The 26,219-nt window shown below is 37.1% G+C and overlaps 1 protein-coding gene across 1 annotated transcript; it reads left to right on the top strand.

Annotated features, from left to right (window-relative positions):
* Positions 1–1,348: 1,348 nt before the first annotated feature.
* On the top strand, positions 1,349–23,734 carry SGCE (sarcoglycan, epsilon). The gene is made up of 10 exons (XM_009994910.1): positions 1,349–1,447; positions 8,497–8,654; positions 11,571–11,643; positions 12,473–12,671; positions 14,237–14,399; positions 17,328–17,539; positions 18,254–18,280; positions 18,990–19,178; positions 20,868–20,911; positions 23,428–23,734. The coding sequence occupies exons 2-10, from the start codon at positions 8,538–8,540 to the stop codon at positions 23,442–23,444; spliced, it is 1,041 nt and encodes a 346-aa protein (XP_009993212.1). The 5' UTR covers positions 1,349–1,447; positions 8,497–8,537; the 3' UTR covers positions 23,445–23,734.
* The last annotated feature ends 2,485 nt before the right edge of the window (positions 23,735–26,219 follow it).

The raw sequence follows: 26,219 nt of genomic DNA, 5'->3' as shown, positions 1-26,219 counted from the left end.
AACTTAATAGAAATTAATAATTTGAAAACAATAGTGTGTTGGTATGGCAATTAGAATGCATAATTATTTTTTTTTTACACTTCATCTTCAATTCAATTTTAGGTGCTTTGTGTAAATTATCATTAATAAATGGCTCGCTCATATGTATAGATAGAATATTTTTGTATCCTGACTACTGCTTAAGCCAGATCTGTTTGGCCTTCTAAATTCTGTTTGAAGAATGTGGTATCAGTAACGTAATAGCTGATGGGTGCAACTACATCAGTAGAAGTTTCCACAGATGTTTAAGTGTCTAGTGCAAATGTATTTGCATCCCTTGAGTGTTTGCCAGGAATAATAATTTCTTCCTGTAAAGTGGTGTACCTGTATGCAAGTACAGCTACTTGTTGTTTCTGAAATTGCTATTCTTAGAAGGAAGTTAAGATGCTAATCTTTTAACTGAGGTTTGACTGAGTTCTTGCTCCCAATCTATTTCAAAAGAAACAGTGTTTATTATGGCCACTTTCCCTTTCCTAGCATCTGACTGCAGTTCCTTCCCTCTGCACTTTCAGCTGGTATGTAACTATACAAACAGCTGCTACATCTATTATTCATCACAGAAGAAAGGGAACAAGAGAACAAAAAGTGGGAAGCGAGGAGGGAGCTTTCTCAGGTAGTTCTGCTACTGGTAAATGGAGTATTTTTGTCAGCTCCACAGCTGTTTTCTGTTTCCTGTAATCATTTGCTCCTCGTCACATTTAAGCACCTTCAGCTGCACTGATCCAGCTGTTTTCAGGCTGTGTTCTAGCTGTGTGGGATGAAGACAACAATTTTTAACTAGTTCTTTTTTCAAACTTAAGTATTGATTATACCTACAATGGAAAGAGATCAGCCCCATGTGTCTTTATATAAGCAGAGCATATTTATATAATCAAAGCTGTGCTCTTGGTTATATTACTTTCCCTGCTTTGGTCAAAATATACTATGCCAGGGAAAGTATCTTCAGTATGTCTTTGCCTGCATATGAGGTTTTGCCAGTGCAAATATGTTTATCAGAGAGTGCTCTTAATTATCTTTATTAACGGTACAATTATGTCAGCAGAAGTGTCTGCAGAGGCTTAAGCATTTAGTGTAAATTTATCTTGTTTGCAAAAATGGGTGTCAAAAAGGTGAATGTCAGAAAGATTATTATGTTTTTTATATTTGAATCAAACACCACCAGTTTTTAACCCAAGGTTCCTGAACTCTGAGTAATACCAAGAGCTGGTTTAGAAGGCATCTGATCCCATCTGGTACTTGATTTATGGGAGTCTGTTAATCTGACTAATTTTAATTTTTTTTGCATTTGTTTTATTCTGAAAAGCTTTTTTGTTAAGCTCTGCTGATGGCAATAATGGAACAGTTAACTGGACGACTAAGCAAGCCCACAGTTATATTATCAGCAGAAAAAAGGCTGTTGAGAAGAATGGTGAGTTTAGGTTGTAAATATAAGTCCCATGTTGGTTTAGTCAAATCTGCTTTTAATATTACTCTTGCTTTTTCAGTAATGTGTTTATTTTAGGAATAAGATGTTCTTTCAAGGTAAGTAATTTGGAAAATTTTAAATTTCTTCAATCTGTTAAACATTTGCAGACTTGCCTGTCTTTGTGAGTCTTCCTCAGCTTTTCCTGTTGCTGTAGCTTTGCTTGAAATAATGGCTGTGTGTACACCTAATATTGCACATTTTCTTACCACTGTTGGTTGCTCAGAGATACCTCTGCAGTTTGCTTAATACAATAACTTGTCTGTAACAATTAAAAACCTTTCCATATACATATGTAAAAGGACTCTTGTACTGTCATTTATGCAAGTACACAGAATATTTTAGCTAGTGTACACTAGCTGAGAAAGGGCTTTGCATTGATTGGTCGTTCAGGCAGGCAAAGTGGATTGGCCCCCACATCAGGTTATTTCTGGTTATTTTTTTACCTAGTGAAGACTGTGCCCATCTAAACCATGAGCAGCCAGTTTCTCCAGGAGAATGTCATGGAAAATGCTGTCAAAGGCTTTACTAAAGTCCAAGAAAACAACAACCACAGCCTTTCTCTGATCCCCTAATTGGGTCACCTTGTCATAGAAAGAGATAGGTTGGTCAAGCAGGACCTGCCTTTCATAAACTCATGCTGACTGGACTTGATCACCTGGCTTGTCCTGGATGTGACATGTGATGGCACTCAAGATTACCTGCTCCATAATCTTCTCTGGCACCAAAGTCAGGCTGGCAGGCCTGTAGTTCCCTGGATTGTTCTGGCTGTTCTTACATTTGCTAACCTCCAGTCATCTGGGACCTCCCTAGGTCACCAGGACTGCTGATAAATGATGGAAGGTGGGTTGATGAGCACTTCTCCCAGCTCCCCCAGTACCCTTGGGTGTGTCTAGGTGGTGTAGCGAGTCATTAACCATTTCCCCTTGGATTATTGGGGCTTCATTTTGCTCTCCATCCCTGTCTTCCAACCCAGCAGACTGGGTACCCAGGGCACAACTGGCCTTAGTTGTTAGAAAGCAGTTCTGCTGCTCTCTCTCCTTGCTTCTCCAAGAATAAAAAACTCTTAACATTTTGTGAACAATATGCCCAAGGTGGCCTCCAACCACCACATTACCTACAAGCAACAGATCCAGTGGGGCATCTTCCCTAGTTGTCTTAAGCTGTGTCAGGTAATTGACTTGTACATACTCCAGGAACCTCTTAGACTCTTCACTAGAGCTAGTGATTGAGCAACTTCTCCCAGCTTCTTATAGAATGTTTCATCTGCCTCTACAGCTTGGTTAGGTGGTCTATAACAGACTGCCACTGTGATATCTGCCACTGTGTTGGCCTTCCCCTGATTCATACCCATAAACACTCAATCCTATTGTCACCATCATTAAGCTCTAGACAATGGAATCACTCCCTAACAATCCAGGGCTACCCCACTGCCTCTGCTGCCTTGCCTGTCCTTTCTGAAGAGTTTATAGCCATCCATTGCATGACTTCAGTTATGCGAGTCATTCCACCATGATTCTGTGATGACAACTGTATCATAGTTTTCCTGCTGCCCTGGCAATTCACATCCAGCAGTCTGCTGTATTAGCTTGATATCTAGAAGTTGGTAAGTGTATTAAATTTCATCCCTAGATCACCTAAGATGATTACGCATTCATTTCCACTCTCAGGCAGTCTTATGAAAGTAATTGTGGCTTTTAAAAGCTTCTGAAGAAAATAGCTTTTTGTTACTGAAAAGCAGTGATTGCTGTAGTGGGCTGAAGACACATCATTTTCCTTCTGATTTTGAGGGAACTTCATGCAGGAAAAATAAGAGAGCTTCTCTATCAAGGTGGATGAGAACTTTTGAATTCCTAATCTCCATACTTATGTCATTACAGTGTGTTTATCATTATAAGAAAATAGGTTTGTGGGTTTTTTCCTTCTGAGACACATTTTTAGACTTTCACCAAAATCACTGTTTTATATCTGCATTAAATCCTTATTGGTATGCTTACTTCAGCAATGGAGAATGTCTAATTACTAGGAATGGACAGGCATTTAGTGGTGGCAATAGATTTCCTCTAACAGATAAAAGAAATATGTTATAGGGGGTGTTTTCAGTAACTGCTGATTTTTTTATCCTTCTTCCTTTCTAAAACTTTTGCTGATGGATAAAAAATACATTATTTTTTTCACTGTTCTTCCTGTTTGAAATAGTTTTTCATTGTAGAGTTAAGGCTTCGGAAATTAAAAAATTAATTATGCTATACACTTGACACATTTTCTGCCAGCCACCATGTTTTTGGTCAGCTTTTCTGCTCTATTAATGGTAGAAATTACTGGTTTCAGCTTTTCTTGAGAGTATTTTTAAGGAAATAAATTGGCTTCCTTGTTCTGTTTATAGCTCATTCAGAGGAGTGAGTGCATAAGGTTTTTGGGTCATCATTTTATTAATTTTACTTATGCAAATCAAATAGCTACGTTACAGTACTTAAATCAAGTCTACTTAATTAAAATTACAGTAGCTGGTTTATTAACCACACAAAATTGTATTATTTAAGTTCCAGGATCCATTTTAATTATGTCTTTAAGGTTAAATTGTTTAAAAAGTTAGTCTGTTCAGTACTGTGTTGAAAAGTGGTAAAAATCAAGTGCTGTGGAATTCAATCAGTAGTATATCCAGAGCTTGAGTCTTATTAATTCTGCAATACCAGGCTCAAAGACTGGGAAGTCTGTAACTAAATGTAGAGGTCTACATTGCAGATGTCTGCATCTCCTTTCAGCTGCCTCTACAGTCAGTCGAGTTCTAGTCAGTGTGGTCAGGATCTAGGGCATGATTCATCTCATTTTACCAGAGAAATCAAATTAATCAACCCCTAGAAGCATCTGTTTCTTTTCCACTGACTATAAAAGGAGCCTGACTAACTCAGTGGTGTATGTTGTTTCTGTAGGCATCTAAAATTAGGTGAGATAGATTCCACGAGGAGTACGTGGTGAGAGGGATGGAATGTCTGTGATTAATGGCTAATTAGCAGTGGCCTTTTAAGCAGATCTCAAGTAAGGCTGGTATAATGATAAAGCTGGAGAAATTGTGCCAGAATTAGAGAATTACATGAGCTTCATACACATTTCAAATTTATCATGTTTACTGATCCGAGTATTGAAATGAGCCCTTTTGTTTTCTGAGAGGCATGAGTTTGTTGCTATGAGTTTGTTCCAATGACTCTGAAGTCTCTTTTATAGTCTCTTTTCCCTGTGACAGTACCTCCATGGTGTATGGCCGGTAGTCTTTGGAGATGTGACTTCTGGTAAATTTCCTATCAGTTCAGGAAGCAAGGCAGGTAGCTGTTTGTCTCTGTGTCTGTGACCTGTCTTTATTTACCACTTGAGTAATCCTCATCTCATTGGCAAAAATTATCAGCAATGATTGATTCTTTCAGGGCATTGACTGAAAATTGAATAGTAATATGACCTACAGTGTGTCCTGTTCAAACACCATGAGAAACACTGATTAGATCAGTATACTCCATTTCTGCTTATTTTTTAAACTTGTTTCTTACCTATTTAAGTATCATAGTGATTTTTGTATTCTTCTAAGTCATTAAAATGTGTATATAGTACTGTGTCAAATGTGTTACACCTAAATAAGATTTGCTTTTATAATCTGAATTTGTAACTACACAAAAAATAGCATATTGCTATTACATATGCTGTTCTGAATCAAGTTCCCTTAAGGTCTTTAATTCTGAGTCCTGTAAAACATGGCTTTGTTTTTTTGTTTGCAATCAGTGACACCTAACTGGCCTTCTTTTTCATCCTGCAATACCAATACAACTAACCAGATTTTTAGATGTACGTTACCAGAACTTGCTGGTCTAAGAAAATCAGTCTTTAAGAACTTACAGAAATCCTGAGCTGAAGTGACTTAATTTGTCCTTTTCTGCACAAGAACTGAAAAATCTACCTTTTCCATTCAGTGAGGAATCAGTACCATTGATTGGTAAGGTTCCTCCATGTTTTTCACATTCCTTATTTTGATGTAAAATATCAAGAAAACACGATTGTGTCATTCATTTAATGTGTTTTTATTCATGCAATATTACAAATAAACAAACTATAAAATTACAATAGCCTCCCTTGTTGTTTTTTTTTCATTGCAATAAAAATAAAGAGCTCATACAACTTCTGAAATCCTAAAGTAGCTGGTTTTGTTTATTGCAATGTTGAAAGGGACTGTTGGGCAAAAAGAGGGTTTGCTCTGCATTCTGTTATCAAATCTGTGCAACCTTTTTAAAAACTTATTAACAGGTATCTAATATTTGTTGCTTTCCTGCTCCCAGATGCCCACATCGCTGTTGAAATGCATGCTGTATTATCTGGAGCATGTCTCATTTTCCTTTTTTCTGTCTCTTATCTTTCCTTCTGCTTTCCAGTGTACACGATTCTGTCTAAGGTGCACTCTGATCGGAATGTATACCCTTCTGCTGGAGTTCTTTTTGTTCATGTTTTGGAGAGAGAGTACTTTAAGGGGGAATTTCCTCCGTACCCAAAGCCTGGTATGGGATGCTAAGATCTTCCATATTATATAAAAATGTAGGGGGAAAAAAAAAGTTTTTAAAAATTCAAGTCTATTTATCAGACCTTACAGTTCAGCATATAACATACGGAGGACAGGCTTTTATTTCTATTGAAATATCTTCAAATGAAACCAAATATGTGGTCCTGCAAGTTTAAAATGTTCTGGTTTGTGATCATCATTTGCAAAAAGATGTATAGAATTGTGTATTGTGAAAAAATGGGCTTAATGATTTGGGAAGGCAAAACAACACATTATATATCTAACATTTTACATTATATGCAAAATTGTGGAAATTTAATTATTATGTCTGTTAAAAGTGCCATTTATCTATGGAAGTTTATGTAAAATATGAGACTAAATAAGGAAAATATGACACTACATAAGGAAGTTTTCTTTAATTTGAAACAAATATTCCTTTGGATTCAGCCTTCTTCCTATGTTTAGGAACAGTTTAATGTTAGTAAGTAGTTTGTTTTTAGAGGAAGAGCTGTGATGTCTTAAGTATGGTGTTTTGATGTACACTGAGGTAAAGCTAAAGGATTGACCATTGGCGGGTGAATATGTGTAAACAATCTGGGGTGGTTAGAAGACAAATAGAGAGCATTCTGCCCCGTGTGCTTATCAGCAATGGAAAGGAATAATAGCAATATCCTACTTATATAAATTTCCTAATTTCCTATAAAAATAGGAAAAAACCTATAATACACGTGCAGTGCACACATAATCAAAACCTGTTTCATTAATGAGCTTTTGAATGGTTTTGAAAGTACTATTTTCAAAACTCACTTTAAAATAAAACAAAAATAAGCTTCTGGTAGCATTGGTTAAATTTTGTCATGAATATAACAAAATGTTAAAAAAAAATTCCTCTCCTTGAATAATGGATGTTTATCCTGACCTGTATACCTGAGTCTTCATTTCATGTAACAGGGACTGGCAGAGTACAGTTTGTCTCTGCCCTAGTTTTCTCCCAGTTTTGGTACATAGTTGGTAGGAACCTGAAGTTTTACCAATGATGGATTGTCTTTTGAATCCCTACAGCCCCAGTATTTCTTGACATTCATGCAATTCAAAGGCAGGATGAATCTGATATCAGATAGTGCTGGAATTGCTGTGCCTGTAGACAATTTTGATCATACCAAAAATTCATTGTAAGATCCGATGTTACCATGGTGCTTTTATTTTTGCCTGCTGTGATGGATCATTAGCATGGCCTACCTTGACGAAGGACAAAACAGAGTGTGTAACAGGTGGCTTTCAGAATTTTCCCCAAATCATTTGTGGTGCTTGGAATTTTATTATGAATGCAACAGATTAGATTGCTAGGACATCCTGAGAGAATTGCGAGGACAGTTGTGCTAGACCCTGCTGGTGGTCTGGTGTGGTTCTGGTCCCTTTCACCCAGGTGGGTGTGAAAATGTGTACCTGAAAACTACTTGGCCTTTGGCAACAGGTCTTAGAGCCTTTGTTCCTCTCTGGAGGAGGTGATGGCTATTCTTTCTTCCCTGGGCTCAGCTTCTGCCTTCTGTGCCAGCTTGCCTGCTATCTTCACTTGTCACTTGTCCTACAATTGCTGATATTGCCCTTTCAGAGGAGGAGAACCAAGTGCAGAGCAGACTGTGCAGGCTCAGGACCGATTTGCTCAAGTTCTGTGCCTCAGCTGTAAGGTGCTCACACCACAGTGGTGAGGATCTGGGAGTGCTTAGAGAAGCTACAATAAACAAGTCAAATCTGGCCATTTGGAAGCGTATCAGTAAAAGCCATGAGAACTGTTGTACTTGTTTGCCTTGAGAGTTTTTGAAAGATCGCATCTGGACCATTGTACTTAGTAGCCATCAGTGGATTAATTCTGCAGGAATGTCTGAATGAACTTGTTCTCTAGAGAAAGACTTACTGCCGTGCTGTTGGTGCTGCAGACCTGTGCATATATCCTGATGCTAACAGAAGCTTTCAAGCATTAATGATTATAAAGCCACTCTTTACAGTAAGCCCTGCCACTCACATTGGGTCTCTAGAGCCATCATTAAAACCATAAGTAAAATAAAATTTTCTGGGAATTGAAGGACAGACCTTTGTGCTGTGTAAGGAGGTTGGATGCTTCAATCCTAGGTGAAACTGAGCTCTAAAAGTCAGATCTGCTAGTTAATGAGCACAGGCACTCAGTTAGCCAGCAGTCTAGGAAGTACTAGTACATTAATCTCTGCAGTCAGTTGCACTTCACAGATACAAATTTTTTAATACTTAAAAAGTGCTAAGTAGGAGTTCACATATTTCTGATGGTAAAGGTTGACAATTTCTTTTTTTTTTTTTCTCCTTTTCTTTTTGGAAAGGTTTAGAAAACATAATTGGAAGTCAGAATAAGACCTTCTAGTGGAAATATAAAAAGCATGTAGCATTTTCTTTCAAAAATTCTAATATATTTTTTCTTACCTAGGTGAAATAAGTAATGATCCTATAACATTTAATACCAATTTAATGGGTTACCCTGACAGACCTGGGTGGCTGCGCTATATACAAAGGACACCATACAGTGATGGAGTGCTGTATGGCTCACCAACTGTAGAAAATGTGGGCAAACCAACCATCATTGAGGTAATTTCTTTCAAAAATTCAAAAGGATGTATTTTTGCTTAGACTGTGATTCAGAACTGTCAATAAGTATTGCCTCTTGGCTTTTTATGAAAAGTTAATTACAATAATGTAAAAGAGATTTTAAGGCAGGGTGAGGGACTTGTGACCATAACGTTTTCTCTTCGGTACCATTATATCCTCTTTTGAGAGAATGCCAAGTTGTATGACATTTTATGTTTTTCTTTTAAGGTATAACTAGTAAATAGCAATAACCAGTTAAGCTTAATATTTCTAGATTAAATAAATTTTGATTCTTGCCCTTCATCTTGCTAAAAGACATTTCATTTCAGTAAATTATGTATATATTAATTTTTTATTCAAAATACAGGGCAAAAAGCTTTGTAAACAGCTGTACTTGAAGAGTAACTGAATTCTGAACTTTGTAACGTTCAACCCTAAGTATGGGCCAAACTTTTCCCCACTGGAAAATAGTGTTCAGTCAATAAGCAGGTTTTTGTTTTTGTTTTTCTTTAATAATTAAATTATTTTTCATCAAGTATTCCCTAGTTCATTATTCCTGTTTATTGATAGATTTAATTATAATTAGCACTTATATGTATTTAATTATATTCTTACAAGTGTAACAGTGACAAACCCACCACTTTGTTTTTGACAAATAACTATCACAAATGTTTAAAAGAACCAGTTATTCCTTGAGCAGCTATTGAAATGGAAAAAGAACGGAATTTTCCACCATGTGTACAGTGCACAGCAGACTGAAGCAGACACTGTGTGCTTCAGTGTTAAGTAGAAAACTGCTCATTAGCTTGCTCATTTTGCTGTGTCAGCAGTACATTTGTCTTAAACCCTTGGTAAATTTTTTGTTTGTTTGTTTGTTTGTTTTTTTAAATAGCATTTGATATAGTTTTTCTCCCTTAATAATAACATCTCTAAATGTTAAGTTACGCTGTAGATAATTTCACCTATGCTTCATTTTGTCTATCTGATTCAGTTGTGATTCCAGCAGGATCAATCACATTTGTAAAATTAATGATTTGCAGACTCCACTTAGCTTTCTGTAGAGGAAACCATTATTTAAAATTGCCCTTTTAAAATGGCATGTGCTTTTAGATTTTTGGATCTATAGCTAGCCCTCTATTCTATGCCTGACCCCAAGCCTGTATTTGAACTCAATCTTGCCCAGCATACAAATTAATTCATTGCAGCTTTTGAATTAATTCTGTAGTACGTGTGGAGGGCAGATGGCATTTGATCTGCTCACTAGTGCCATCTGAGAGAAGTGGTTGCATATTCCTGGCCTGAATATAATTTTCATCATGTCATAATTCCTGCAGTGATGTCATGGATAGGTCAATTAATTTGGGGAAACCTCATGATTGGAAGAGCCTCACATTATGCAGAGCACTGCAGTAGAGCAGGTAACATTCTTGAACTCAGTCCCCTTTGAAGCTGTGCAAAGACAGTTTGTGTCTGAATGAACACTGAGCGCAGAGACAGTCTCTGTCACTGTTACTTGGTACAGGTGCATGGTGTACCCTGGCAGCTCTCCCTGCTGGAGTGCAGACTCAGAGTGGGTACTGTTGTTTCTCTATAGAGCTTGTACAACCAGAGAGTTATGTATTAATGTATTAATTATGTATTAATGTTTAAATGTTAATGTTTAAACTACAGTTCAACCCTTTTGAAAATTTAACAGAATTGAGGATTGAAAAAATCACCGGATTTTTTAATTACTTTTATAATGAAATTGTTATGTTAGAAATGATGTAATTGTGCCAGGTAAGATTTTCCCTCTGCACTTAAGTGAATCTGCAGAAAGTACTCCAGAGCATTTTTCCTTTTCATTTAAATCCCTTAAAAAAAGTGCAACATCTGTTACTTTTGCTTCTTTAATGATGAATGCCACAAAATTTTGTAGCTCTGTTTGCTGAGAAGCAACATAGTTCTGTCAGGGTCGCCACTCCTCTGCCTCTTCTTTGTCTCTGAAATTAATGAACTGAAGTCTAAGAGTAGGAAGAAAGTTTGTTTTTTTCAATTTGTTTCATGAAAGATTTTTCATCCTTCAGGGGAAAAAAAAAAAGAAAGATAAAATAATATGTAATTATACTGATATCCAGCCTCACTCTGTATTTCTTATGAATGAGCACATATTCATATTACAACTTGGGAGTATAGTACAGAGGAGTAACCACTTGTGAGCATTTCAGGCATCTTGTACATTTGAACAGTAAGATTGGTATCCTTATGTTTTTTGATCATGAAGGCGTAAGCTTCCAAAAATTAGTCATTAATGTTGCAGCTACCTACTAGCTTTCAGTTCCCCATCAGTTATAGATTCCAGGATTTTTTAAAAAACTGCTTGTGTTGGAGCAGTGCTTGCAAATCCATTCATGGAGTATGACTTCACTGGGGCTAGAGCTAAAACTAAACCCCAATCCCAAATATTAGAATTGAACTATCTCTATCATGTTTAGTTCCCCAGGAGTTGTCAATGAATGTAGATCTTATAGTTTTGTTGGAGGGGGGCTGGAGGGTGGATGGAGAAATGGAGAAATTAGTGTTTGCTTTTGATTGTTCTTAAAGATAGATAGCAGGTAAGAGGCAATACACATGTATGGCAGAACACTTTTATCTGGACCAAAATATATTATTTCCTAATATACCCCTTGAATAATTGCATTCAACTAGTTCAGAAAATTCCCATATCTTTACTTGAAGGTACTGCATCAAATTAATTGACCTTACCTTTCCAATGTTACATTAATAATGAATGTTTGTACGTTTCAAAATAAGGATGCAAAGCATTTAAAAGGTGATAAGGGCTTCTAAATTATCAAATTATTTTTCATTGATGTTTTACTTACCTGATTTTCATATTTGCATTGTTGTTTTGTAATCATGTCTTTTTCACTCTAGATCACTGCATATAACAGGCGTACCTTTGAGACAGCAAGACATAATTTGATCATTAATATTATGTCAGCAGAAGGTATGTACAGAAAATAGCTGATTGTGTTTTGAGCTGAACAAGCAAAACCATCTTATGGGCTCCTGTACTTTTCAGATTAAAAAATACTGTAAAATAGTTGTGTTCAAGCCAAATGCGGGAGCAGAAAGGGGAAGAGAATTTTCCCTGTGTTGATTTAATTTGTTACTTTTATCTTTTTATCCAGATTATTTCTGTCAGGAATGACTGTGATTCCTCATCTATAAGGAGTCTCTTTGCCACCCACCCCTTGATTTTTTTTCAGTTACTTTGAGGTTTTTCCCCTCTCTTTTCAAATGGACCTTGCATGAAGGGTTTTACTCTCTTTCTGCATGTTGTTTAGTTTTCTTAATTCTGTATGTTCTTTATGCAGAACAGTTGTATAGGCAGATTCAGAAAACAATAGATTATGGCATATATGGACATTCGTGTCATTAAAACTGGTTCTTTTAATAATTTTTACATATTTACAGGCTAGAGTATTGCAGTTGAGAATCCACTGTTGCTGCAGATCAGTTTTGACCCCCAAAAGAGCATGAATATAATTTTACCTGTTTAATGAAGATATACCAGCTGAAAATCTTCCTCTAGTCTGCTCCCTGTCTCCCAGTTGTTTTATAAATAGCCAGTGGTTTTCAGCTTAAGTAACAGCTAATGGTACTAACTATTTAATTAAACAAAAACACATTAGGTTCAAAATGAGCTAGTTCAAATTCAAGATTTTTGGAAAAGTGTATCCGTTTTAAAGCGATACCACGTTAGTCATGACTTCTAATTATTGGGTACAAAGCCTTTGTTTAAGGTAAAACTCTTCCTTTTCCATCACAACTAGATTTTCCTCTGCCGTATCAAGCGGAGTTCTTCATAAGGAATATGAATGTAGAAGAAATGTTAGCAAGCGAAGTTCTTGGCGACTTTCTCGGAGCAGTTAAAAATGTTTGGCAGCCAGAACGCTTGAATGCCATAAACATTACTTCAGCCCTTGACAGGGGAGGGAGAGTTCCTCTTCCAATTAATGACATGAAAGAGGGGTAAGCAGTGCTTTGCTCTTTTCTTTTTTTTTCTTCTTCTTACTGAGACGCTTAGTATTTTTTCAGGTTTTGTAGAAACTTTGCAAATACTGCTTCATATCCTGACATTAGACAGGAAAAGCTTACTGGTGTTCCAAGCCCCCATTACATGGTGGGTTTATCATCTTGGATGCCCTTTCAACAGGCATACAATCCAAGGCATACTGATAAATTATATTAATTCAAAGACAGTTGGTAGTAAATATGCTTATTTTGTAATTCTAGTCTTACTTCTGAGCAGTCATTTGGCATGCTTTTCAAGTATTTAATGCTTCCCAAATGCACAAAACTCAAAATGTTGAAACAAGGTGTGATGGAGCATAGGTTATAAAACCACTTAGATTTCTAAGAGCCTTTAGCATGTATCAGTGTTATTTGTAGCTGTACACTTCCTTAGTGGAATTTAGTGATGTGCTTCAGGAGGACTGTGGACTTCCATCTGGAAGTGATAAGCCGAGGTATCTGTGGAACTCAGGTTACTGACTATAAACTGCAGGAATACACTACACCACTTGTGATTTGTAACCATAAATTCTGTTCTGAAATATACTACTTCAGTTAGAAACTAATAAGGATTCAGTCTTTTCAAAATATAGTTGTGGTAATGCTTTTCCCTGGCAAAGATATTATTTTTAGTTACTTCTAGATATTTTAGAGTCAAGTAATACCTAAGAAAATGCTGAGGGTTCAATATCCCAGACGTGTGCAGAAAATATTGTTTAACAGCACTTTTGTGCATCTGTAGTTTCTGAACACATCTAAAGAATTAAAGAAACTTCTGTACTAGCCAGAAGAGCAGAGCCACTTAATACAAGTGGCTGCATTGCAAACATTTAGTTAGATAATGCCTAATATGCTAGATGGCAACAAGCAGAGTTCTACATATTTGAAAATGAAAATTAATAATATGGTCAGCATGGTAGCTCTTATGTCCTGTAATGCTAAATGAAATATTATGTTTACATTCATCTTTCAGTATTCTGCAAATTTTGTTGGCAGTGCATAGTTACATTATAGAATATTTTAGGAGAAGCTGAGGACTTGGCAGGTTCATATTAGTATTAGGTTTAGAAATAACTACTTCTCATTAATTTTTTTTGCAAACATGGGAAGAAATTCTTTTTAAAAATGCTATGCTGAGCAAGCCTTGAGATTTCCTTAAGATAAAATTATACTCCTAATGCCATTTTCAAAAGTTGTACTGATGTACTTTCAAGAAGACCCCACACTTGGAGCTCTGTGCCTTCGTAGGAATTGACAGCTCTGATGGTGAGCAAACATTTACATTATGCAGCAAAACACAATACTTGTAATAAGTAGCTAGAAGAATCCTTTTGATTTCAGTCTGTTGTGTGCTTAGGTGAAGCATACTGTTAAAAAAAAAATAATTTCTAAAGTAATTTTAGTCTTTAAAGCACAGGGGAATGTTACCATGAACAATAATGTTTGGAAGAGGAGGTTATAGTTCATGCATTGTTATGATTTGTGATAGGCATCCTGACAGTGGGACACTCCTCTCTCTGCAGTGTCTATGTCATGGTTGGGGCAGATGTTCCATTCTCTTCCTGCTTACGGGAAGTGGAAAACCCACAAAATCAGCTGAGATGCAGCCAAGAAATGGAGCCTGTAATAACCTGTGATAAAAAATTTCGTACTCAATTCCATATTGACTGGTGTAAAATCTCTCTGGTGAGTTATTTTATTATTGCATAAAAACGATGTTTGTAGAAGTACAATATTTTATGCCAGACATAATTGAGGTAAGAGTTTTGCCAGCCTGGACAGACAGCTCTGCCAAATCCACTTAGTCATGACTGTTTGATGTTGTTTTCCATCTAGCAGGCACTCTTAAGACTGTGAAAGGGTTTTGCTATGTAGGCTAAATTCTGTTTGAATTGAGCACCAGTGCAAGCAAGAAGTAAGATAGAGGTGCAGAAGCAGATGTAATTTCTTCTTGGTAAAGTTTTTTGATACTGTCTTACAAGCAAGTTCAGGAACATGGCCTAGATGAAGCTAGGACATAGTGGAGAGCTGGTTGGACAGCCATAGTCACAGCAGATTTATTAATAATTCCTTGCCATTCTTCAGTAATAAGCTGAATCATGGAATGTGCTTATTAAATTAAATTTGCAGTCCCCATTAAACTGAAAGGATCTGCAGGTGTGCTGAAGGACAGGCTAGAATTCAGAAAGGTCTTGAGAAACTAGAGAAACAGCCTCAGGAAACGGTGAATTTCAAAAGGAGCAGCAGAGTACTAGTGCACTAATGTTAGCATCAGCAGTAGAATGAACAGCAGCTGGTTAGTAGAGGTAGTATTTATCCAGAAAAAGAACTCTGATAGTAATAGTGGCTCATAAACTAATCATGAACCAGCGTTGTTATGCAGTTGTGAGAAGAGCAGAGATCGCTCTGGGATGTGTAACAGCAGTAGGTTCTCAGAGCAGCACAGTGTTCTGCAGCAGCCCATGACACGACCTTCCTGAACTGAGCACTGCTTTTGGCAGCATGCCACAGCAACTGAATTTCTGCTGTCTTGGGGATCTTCAGTGCTCCCAACAGCATTGCTGCTGCAGGCTGGAACCTGGTGCATCAAAAGGGAAAAAGGAGCCAGGCTTCACTCTGGCTAATCACAGCCTGCTTTTCTCAAGGAGAGCCATCAGGCAGGAAGTCATAGAATCATAGAATCATTAAAGTTGGAAGGGACCTTAAAGATCATCTTGCTTCAGTGCCCCTGAAATGATGCACAAAACCTCATCCAACCTGGCCTTAAAAACCTCTAGGGATGGGGCATCAGCAACCTCCCTGGGCAACCTATTCCAGTTCCTCACTAACCTTACAGTGAAGAATTTCTTCCTAATATCTAAATCTCCCCTCTCTCAGTTTCAAACCATTACCCCTTGTCCTATCACTATCTTCTCTGATGAAAAGTCCTTCCCCAGCTTTCCTGTAGGCCCCCTTCATGCACTGGAAGGCCACTGTCAGGTCTCCCCGGAGCCTTCTCTTCTCCAGGCTGAACAGCCCCAACTCTCAGCCTGTCTTCATAGCAGATGTGCTCTAGGCCTTTGATCATCTTAGCGGCCCTTCTCTGGACCCTTTCCAACAGGTCTATATCTTTCTTGTGCTGAGGGTCCCCCATGATCCATGGGCTGGGAGGGAATTGAGCTTACAACAGAGGAGTGAGTTAAAACACAACCATCATATCCTCTTCATCCCGCTTTTTATGAGGTGCAGTTGGTAGTTAGCACGTACATCAAAGTTTGTGGGTACTAGATTATGAAAAGAGGAGCAACATATGCATCTGTCCTCTTCATATGTCTTTCTGCTAGATTGTCTCACGCCATGTGTGGGCTTCTGTAAGTCACCTCCATAAGTGCATCACTTTTTTTAGTGCATTGCTTAGGGTCTGAGACACAGCTAAGCAGGCAGATGGAACTGGGTGTGCCTGACACAAAAGATACAATGAGTGAAGATTACATAAATTCTTGTCAAACTGTCTTGCACTTTATATATATATATATATATATATGCATTTGAAGCTCAAGAAAACATTGCTAGTATTCCATAAAAACCTGCTCATGCATTGCATATATTTTAATACACCATTTTATTACTTAAAGCATGAATTATAAAGAAATTACCATCAATTGCAAGATTTCTCAACTAACAGTATCAAGGTCAAGTTTTGCAGGCAAATATAATTTATTTTTATTAATGATCTGGAGAGAGTTTTAAAACCAACACTGTTAAAATTTAAAAATAACATCTGACTGAAGATAACAAGAAAATGAAGGCAGAAAATGGAAAAGTCATGTGGGAAAGGCAGACAATAAAATGCAACATGAAAGCCAGTAGCAAAAAAAAGGTTGCATTTACAGAAAAACTAGATATAGACTTAAAAAAAAAATAAAATAAAAATTACTTGTGACCAGGAATGCAGCCTTCTGGGAGGAACTCGAATTAGGAGGTAGAAAAAAAACCTTGGAACTCTTCCTGTGATTGACTGACTGGACCTCTGATGTCAGGGAGTTTCCAGCAGCGGGTGGGTGGGGGAGGCAGTGGAGCTGCTCGGTGCTCAGCAGTTCAGTTCGTGCCTCTTGCTTTTTTGAGCACTGGCTGTGAAGCACAGTAGGAAGGAGGAGGAACAGAATCCTGGGTCCTCCCCTCTGCATTTCTACCACCTCTGTACAAGAGAGGGCAGTATTGTTATGTAGGAAGACTAGTAAGGAATTAATTGATTCGTCAACAAGAAACCATTATCAAATAATTAGTTTGCAATAAAAATGTGTACTGAATTTTTACTCAAATACCATTTGTGTACTATATCCTTAAAATTAATCTCTAAAAACATAGTATCTCTGGTAGGCTCCAAGTGAAGTAATCCTATTGTAAAACTACTTAGAACCACACGGATCAGAAGCTTTCAACAAAATATAAGGTTTTATTGTTGTTTTAAAAAAAGTGATTGGATTCAATTCTATATAATCTGTCAAATGTGTAATAATGGATTCTTGTGTATGTTATGGTTTGTTAAATACTGTCTGTTTTTACATTCAGTCACTTACATCATGGTCTTCTTTTTGTCTTTTTTTTTTTTAATTTTATTTTTCTGGGTATCAGGTCGACAACACAAAACAAGTTTCCACCTTTCAGGAAGTGATTCGTGGAGAGGGAGTGTTACCCGATGGTGGGGAATACAAGCCACCTTCTGATACACTGAAAAGCAGAGACTATTACTCGGATTTCCTAATTACCCTGGCAGTGCCCTCGGCAATAGCACTGGTGCTTTTTCTAATCCTTGCCTATATCATGTGCTGCCGACGGGAAGGAGTGTGAGTACTGTGACACCCTAATAAGTAACTGTAGATTTTTCTAAGCTTATAATGCACAGAAGACTATTTGTTAGAAGAATTCCATTCAGTTCATTTAAAACAGTCCAGAAGATATCTTGAAATGTTGAACTATTTCTCATCTAATCACATACAGTAATTTCCAAGAGAATGGACACAGGGCCTTTAGTTCTAGTTGAAAGCATTAAAAATCTCAACATCCAGACAAAACTCCACATATCTCCACATGTGCACAACTCTCCAAAATGCCCCAAACAAATAAAATACTAATAAAGGATCGTTGGTTCAGGACAATATTAAGTAATTTCTAAAACCCTAACTTTTATAAACTAAATCTTGTTGAGGAGATGAACTGAATTTAGACATAAAAGGAAAGCAGCAAGTAACGTAGTTTCTGCCATTTCTTACACAAAATACAATTTCATTTTGTCATAGAATTTATTTCAGCCAGAAGCTTGTTCTTTAACTTGCATTTTTGTTTCTGTGTGTGTCTGTGTGTCTGTCATCAGTATCACATCTCTGTGTGTGCATTCATTGAGGCCTCACCATAAACCCAGTTGCAAATGCTGCCAAGTAGCATTTAGCAATTAACCTTGTCAGCATTTCTAAATCATGTACTATTTTCATCATCAGACAGATTTAATGTTCCAACTATCAATGCTATTATTTAATTCATAAATTTTGTTTTGTTTTTAGGGAAAAGAGAAACATGCAAACACCAGAGTAAGTGTCTTCTTTCCTGTTATTTTTCTTTTGCCATTTAATTTCCATTCTCAGTAGCTTGTCATGCTTCATACATGTGTGTCACAATCTTCTTTCATTCTCTCTAGTCCATGGTTTAATTCATAAATGTGAAAGCTGCTTTTAAATCAGTCTTGGCAAGGATAGACCAGCATAAAAAGGGTTTGAAATTAACAACTGTCAATTCAAAATAAAATAGTGCTGTTAGAATAAAAATGTTAATATATAATTTATACTCCTGGTTATTCGACGTTCCAGCTTTTATCTTCAAGGCAGCGGTCAGGAGAACAAATATCCTGAAAGGCATCCAATGCCTATAACATGGAGTGTTTTAAGATTAATCTATGAGCTTTTTATGAATCTACCACAAGAATCAGGAGTTAACCAAGCCTTTTATTTTAACTGCAGCAAAGAAATGGAATGCTAGCCATAAGGTGCACAGTCTTGGATCCTATGAAAAAACTTATCCAGACAGTAAAATCTAATGAAATAATTACTGCCTTAAAAATTAAATAAATCCAGTATTTATTAAATTAACTCTATAAATGTTTACTGTAATTGTTGCAGCACAGAGCCCTTTGCATGCATCAAAGTCCTTGTATTTTTAAGGAAAACAATAACTGCAAAAGTCTATCTGTTTGGATAGAGCACTTAAAATACATGTTTACCACTTTATTTCCTTTTGAAATAGCATCCAGTTGGTCCACCACAGTGCTATACAGAAGTCAACCAAAGAGCTTCGTGACATGTCCAAGAACAGGGAGGTGGCCTGGCCCCTCTCCACGCTGCCCGTGTTTCACCCGGTGACGGGGGAGATGGTCCCGCCGCTTCACACCGACAGCTACGACCACACCAGCATGCCACTGATGCAGACCCAGCAGTAAGTGGTCAGGTTTTCTTCTGTTTCCTAATTCTGTGCTGCATGATTTAGCTTTGGGTCCCAGTGCTTGACTTCAGAAATGTGTTTACTACAGGGGAGTTATCAGTAATGACCCTGTAGCTGAAGAAGGTTGCTTCAATATTTGCATTTCAAGCAAAAAGAAAGGCCCACTGTTACAGAATTAAATGGTTGGGTTTCAGTCTGCAGACTTGGCAAGAAGTTTGTGTGGAACAGTTACATATCTGTATATTTTGGAGAAAACCTGCTTTTGACAGAGGAGTCTATTAAGACTGTTTGTTTTAGACACTCTGCCTCTTAACCCGTGTCTTTGGAGTCCTGGTATAAAACTACCACTGGTTGGTGGTAGTTTCATACCAGAAAAGCCAGGCTGTGTAAGTAGTTAGTCAGGTACCTGTCACACATGGTTTATGTTTGAAATGTTAACATGGAGCAGAAGAGCATATTCTGTTACACGGACATCACAGGCTTGCCTGTGGGAACACTTGGAGATCTCTGCTGTTTCTGTTGTTGCAGCCACTCCCCAAATCAGAAACCAGAAAAGTATTCACTTCTGTTCCTTAAAGCTCAATTTTCAGTAACTTAATGAAACTATTGATACAAATGCATCCAGTGCTTTGCTCATCTTCAGAGAGGTTGGTAGTGCTATAGAAAAAAGACATCTCTGGAAAGGTTGGGTTGAGGTGTCTGGAGTTGAGCAGATGTGAACAGCAGCCTCGGGAGCGGCTGATGCTGCTTTCCCGGGTCATGCTGTGACACCAGCTCCAGGGGGTAGCTCCTCAGATGGAAGGCCTGCACAGCCCCAGTGGTGCTGGTCCAGTGCCACCACTAACTTGGCCCTCATTTACACATACTTGCCCTGAATTCCCTTCATAATGTGGGTACAGGCTAGAAGAACATTTTCTTCTCCCTGTCCCAAAGCAAAATTCTCAAGAAAGAACTGCTGTATAAATTACCTCTTGTACAACTGCTGTGAAGTGCTCTATCCTGTCTTAGCAGATTCTTCTCTATTCAGGGTATCAGTTTTTTATGACTGGGATGCCAGAGCCTGTACTAAGAAGGGCTTTCTTGAGTTGTACATAGATTATTTATCCACTTCACCTACATTCCAACCCCTAATTTCTTTCTGTAAAAAGAAATTAGCTGTTAAAATGGACACTTAAGCAGGCCACACAAAGGTAACTTTACCTTAAAAGTGAACTGGTTCTGTGTTTAAAACTAGCTGACCATTCATTCATTCCACAGCCAATAATTAAGTTGCAAATAGTGTCACCTTTTCTGTATTCATCCTTTAGGGAAACCAAACTTTGCATAACATCAGAAAGCTACAGTGACTCTTGTTACCTCTGGTGTTTCACCAAGTCGGAGCCTTTGAACCTAGTTGATAAGTGAAATAATAGGAACCATCCTTTGACACTAATTCTTTCTTTCTTTCTTTCTTTCTTTCTTTCTTTCTTTCTTTCTTTCTTTCTTTCTTTCTTCCTTCCTTCCTTCCTTCCTTCCTTCCTTCCTTTCTTTCGCTTGGCTAACCTTTTGGCAACTGTCTTTGCATAGTGGAAACGGATTATTGCTTCATAAGCAAAAAAATGAGGTTGAAATACTGAACTTTCATGCATAATATAGTTCAGACTTTGCATGGAAGCATTAAAGATATGAAATCATTTTTTGTAGGAACCTGCCACATCAGACTCAGATTCCACAGCAGCAGAGTGCAGGTCAGTACTGAGAAAATACTGTAACTATTAAGTGGCCAATGCGGAGCAGTCACCAGTCAAAACCCAGTCAATGGCCAGTGGAAACCATTTTCAGAAAAAGGAAGTATTACAGCATTGTCATTCCAAATTTTTGTTTTGTTTTTTTGATACAATAGAGGAAATTTTAGGATGGGATTGATTGAACACGTAGGAGAATGCTACATTAGGATTGAGCATGAGATCGGGATCTGGCACAGCTAAGTTAGAAGCCTCCTCGTATAAATAATTTTCTGTTACAACATGAAGCTACAGCCAGATTCCTGAATGCTGCTGCACTGTTCAGATTCTCTGAAACTTGATAGGAAAATTCCCACCAATACTAGTTAAGCTCTGAAGGAGCAGCTCTTTATGACTGTTACTAAACGTGGAGTTGATACTAGGGAATCCATGGTGAGGCACATATCCATGCTGCAGGCTTCCATGTCTTAGTTGTCACTTCCACATCATTTTCACAAATCCCAATGTACTGACTGTTGTGAATAATCCCCTCAGAGGACTGACTATGGCTGGTTGTTCTCTCTGGTTAGTGTATCAGGTCTGAGAAAAGTTACATCTAAAGGCTTGTGAAAGGGCATAAGGATCATACAAGGAAAATGTAGAGGCCAAAGTATAATTTTTGAATATTCAAAGAGATATTTAAGCAAAGCTCTCTCTGTATATGTATTCAACATAATATGGGAACTACAGCTCCAAGAGGAAGTCCTGTCTTAACTTAGGAGTTACGTAAGCAACTCTTTCTTTTCATTCAAAATCCTTCTTCTTCATTACTGCTTTCGGGGATGAAAGGAGACTTTCGTATGACAACATTTCAAAGATTTGAGGCAAGTATATAACAGATGCTTCTGCCCATGTGTTGTTTTTTTTGTTATCTGGAAATTAAAACCATATTTATTAAAACAAACAAACAAAACCCAACTGACTGCAGCTCTGCTAGCTTATCTATTTGTCTGCTTTATTATACATATGCTGGAAATGGTAGATGACCTGGGCAGCCAAAGTCTCAATCCAAAGCCTGCAGCCCGGGTTTGGGTTGACATTTAGCATAACTCTTAACACCCAGTACTGCAGGCATTTAGAAGGTAGAATAAAAATGCCATCCAGTTTAGCTCTTCTGTTATGGTTTTTTTTGTCACAAGAATTCCAGTCTTGTCTTGCAGTTAAAAAGGTGCAAAATCACCTGGTAGTACTGGATACTGACAGCAGTGAGAGGTTTTTGAAAAGGTATGAAATACATGCCGGCACACATTTGCCACTTGCAAGTCACACTGAACTGCCATAAAAATAGATCTTAAAAATTCTCCTGTGTCTCTGTCTTCTGTAGTACATTATTTTGGTAGGATTCATCTGTTCTTACATATTGATCACAGACTGCTGCCTGTGACAAGCTCTCAAAAATTGAGGAGGAAAAAATGTATTTGGGACAGACAACGTTTCCTCCTCTCAGTTGACAATTACACCTTCCTTTGTAACTCCATGAGGCTGCAAGCACTTTTGTTACATGATGGCATGTGTCTCTTGAAGTTTATCTTCTAAAGGATATCTGTGATTTGTGTTGTCAGAAGGCTGGATATTTAGAAAGTTACCATTTTACAGCAAAATTGAGGCGCTCCTGAGATTTTTTAGTAGCATCCCTACAAATTTAGCAGTCAATGTTATCGATCTGTTCAAATAAGAAGTTTACAGAATGAAAACACCTAAGGCTGAAAAAACGATAGAACTAGACATTCTTTCTTCTTCCTTTCCTACAGAAAATTCCCAATAATACATTCAGGATTATTAACATACTATCAGTCACCATCATGAATAAGATGTTTCTATTTTAAAGCTTCAGGAGACTATGCTTAATAATTTGAAGAGCAGACCATATCTAATAACCACTCTCTTTTTCAGGAGCTATCTGAATGCCCAATGATAAAGCCTCATATAAAAATGCAGATGTAATAACTGACTTTATGCTGGACTGTTTCACTAAGTTAAAATATAATTGGGAAAGAATTGTATGAAAGGTGACAACCTGCATTTAACATTTACATTGCACTGCTGAAAACGGTTAGTGGTCTGCAATACAAAAAGGTATATTAAGTTTTATAATGGTCTTTCCGTCAATTAATGGGACCATTTTAAGGTGCTTAAATGCAAAAAGTTTATAGGCTATTCCTGTAATGCAAAAGCCTATAGCATGTACACTGCATTTTCCATTTTTAGTTTGTCTCCCTGTGCACTGTGATCTCAAACATGAATTCCCAGTCATAAACATTTTTTTCCCAGATCTCTCCCTCCCCAGAAGGAATCAAATCAAGCTTTTTCATGTATATGTTGTCTTTTAGTCCAGGTTGTACTTGTAGTGTTTCTCCAATGTGTCTCTTGATAAAGGACTAATAAATACTCTTTATATGCTGTGCTACCCACTGACAGATCAATAGTGTTGAAGTGTCACCTACCACTGATGGAGTCTATAAATTCTCATCTATTTGCAGGTAAATGGTATTCCTGAGGAAAGAAAACTAACAGAAGCAATGAATTTGTAATCAGAGAAGGCAACACATTGTCTTACTTCCTTATTTGTTCTGATTGATGCATGAGTTTTTCTGGTGTGTGTTCTGCATGCCCACAGTGTTAAGATGAATTCAGTGCCAGAGAGTACAATCACTTCCATAGAACTAATGTACTGTATCCTTTTGTACTTCGGACATTTTGAACAATTTGTAAACACTGATAACTTTTTATATTTTTTACATTCAGAAAATAATCTTTAAAATATATGTATTAATAAATATCAAACTTTATTCTGTTTTGTGATCTCTCCTGAAAGTTTTAACAGGGAAATCAAAACTTCACAATAAGCACCAGGTTCAAAGATTTCAGACTGTTGGATGGGATGATGTAATTGCCTTACATTTGCACATGAAAAGCAGTAGTTTATAAGCATGAGAACTTGTGCAATATGATAAGGCTCAAAAATAGCATTCCAGATTTATTAGGCTTTAATTTTTTAAGAGTTTATCAAAATGTTAAGAACAGTTATTTTTGAAACAACCAAACAAAAACCTGAAACTATTCCTCTTGAAAACAGGATTTTTGTTCCTTTACCCTATTTGACAACTTGTAAGCAATAAAACATTTAAAATCTATCCATTCATTTATATGGTTATGTTAGAAGAAACTGTTAAAAACTACTGTGGGCAGAAATTAATGTCTGCAAACAAACAAGTAAATTTTGTTTATGGTAACATAGACTAACATAAAACTCTTTTAAAGGTCTCTTTAATATTTTTTGTGATCTTCTTGATACCCCAACATGGTTTATTTTTTATATCCTCCACATTCTTTCTTCTTTTTGGAGCCAAGAGTTGTAGGAGAACTTGCTATCCAATAAACCAAGGATTATTTGGTAGCATCTTAAAAAGGGAGATGAATAAGCACATACTTTTTTTGGAGGTGGTAACTTTGAGAGGCATTTGTCTGTGCAGCCACAGGCTTACTAACATGAACTTTGTTAAAAGGACCTTTACTGAGGTTTCCTGCTTTTTCAATAGATGGTGATAAATTATCACCTGACACCTTTTTTGCATATTTGAGTTGCATTTTTCTGATGCTTCTTTAAATCCTCAAATACAGCACAACACAGGACTGCAGGGTTTCCAGCTGTAGCAGCTCACACCAGCAGTTCCTGGGGTTTTACCTCAAAGCATTGTACTGTTTTGAGCTGACACCGTGTCTTTTCTCTGTCATACTTTCAGAAGCTCTGTGTTCATCAGGTCATGGCATTGTGAGCAGAAAGCTACATCTGCTTCAAAATTGCTAAATGCTGGCTGCATAAGGAAATCTTAGCTGACATTTCTGAGGTCTCTTCTAAGAGAAATTCTGAGTAATTTTGGAATTTAAGAATGAGGCTAAAAAGAAAATGTAAGATAAGGTTATAAGAGTTTGTAGAAAGACCAAAGTAGCCACTGAATTTTTAATTATTTTTTTCCCTTTTTATTTTCCTTTTCTTATTATTTTCCTTTCCTTTCTTTTCCAGTTATGACTCTGTTCCTTCAAAACACAAAAAACGCATTTTGTTTGCTTAAAAATGAACGTAATGATGTGTTTGTAGGCTTGGACCTGAATGCAGCACTTCAACAGAGAGTTAAAAGAAGTCCTGAGCTGCTTTTTAGGCACATTTTGTGCAACAAGTGTGATAACTATTGCAGCAAAGTACATATATATACTCAGTACGTTGTACGTTGTATATTGTCAAGACTTAAATGTCAGAGGCTGCCCTAAATGCCAGGCACAACCCACAGAATGCTATCAAATGCATCCAGGCATAGGAATAGGGCCAGTGGATTTATACCATGAAAGGTAGCTCAAGTTACAGTCATATACATTGAAAAATAAGTCAGTTTCTGAAATATTTGGAATAAAGAGCCATTTCCTAATTGCTTTCAAAGTGGCTTGCATCACACCTACCTCATCCAAAAGGTACTAAGGATGAGTCTACATCAGTCAAGAGACCCCTCCTTTTTCCCAGCAGCCTGAATAGTTATCTGTGAAAGGAGAATTAGAAAAACTACACACTGAGACTAGTAAATTAAAAATTTACATCTGTTATCCAAGCTGTGAAAAATTTGAGTACAATCTGTTAGGTTTCTACTACTATTTTCAAAAGTACGAGCTGTTGGCACTTTGAAACAGAAATGAATGGAATGGATTTTAAATAATGATTTTTAATGCAATGTAAGATTAAACTCTGTAAATAGTATTGGTTTTAGATCATAACAAGTTCTGGTAACTTGAGGATAAGGTGACAATCAATTAAATATCAATTGAGCTGCTCCCATCTTATTTGTATAACCATGTAACAATGCCAATATATTGAAGGAAATGTCTTGAACTGTAATGTAGCTGCATAAAGAATTGGTTTGTACCAGTGGGTGCTCCACCTATTCTGAAAATAAACTAATGATGTAGGTGACTTGGGTGTTAAGCACATCTGAAGTTTGCTGTTGAGGTAAGTTTAATAACAAATCATTCATTTTTACTTCTTAAAGCAACTACTGTGGACACAGATTTATTAAGCTGGCTGAAGACACTTAATGGCTAAAGAACTAGTAAACCAGTAAATTTACAGCCTCTTTTAATGATGTACTATGAGAGTATGCCAGATGCTGTATTGATTAAGTGACCATTGCAGCCACATTACACAGAAGGCAGTACAGATGTCCTTGTAAATATATTAAATGTAAAATCTAATAAATAGGAAAATATTAACTAGTGATGATGATGC

The sequence above is a fragment of the Chaetura pelagica genome, unplaced genomic scaffold (genome assembly GCF_000747805.2).
Source record: "Chaetura pelagica isolate M959 unplaced genomic scaffold, ChaPel_1.0 scaffold12, whole genome shotgun sequence".
Taxonomy (NCBI): domain Eukaryota; kingdom Metazoa; phylum Chordata; class Aves; order Apodiformes; family Apodidae; genus Chaetura; species Chaetura pelagica.
The sequence above is the reverse complement of the archived record's forward strand: the minus strand, read 5'-3'. Positions and strand labels throughout refer to the sequence as shown.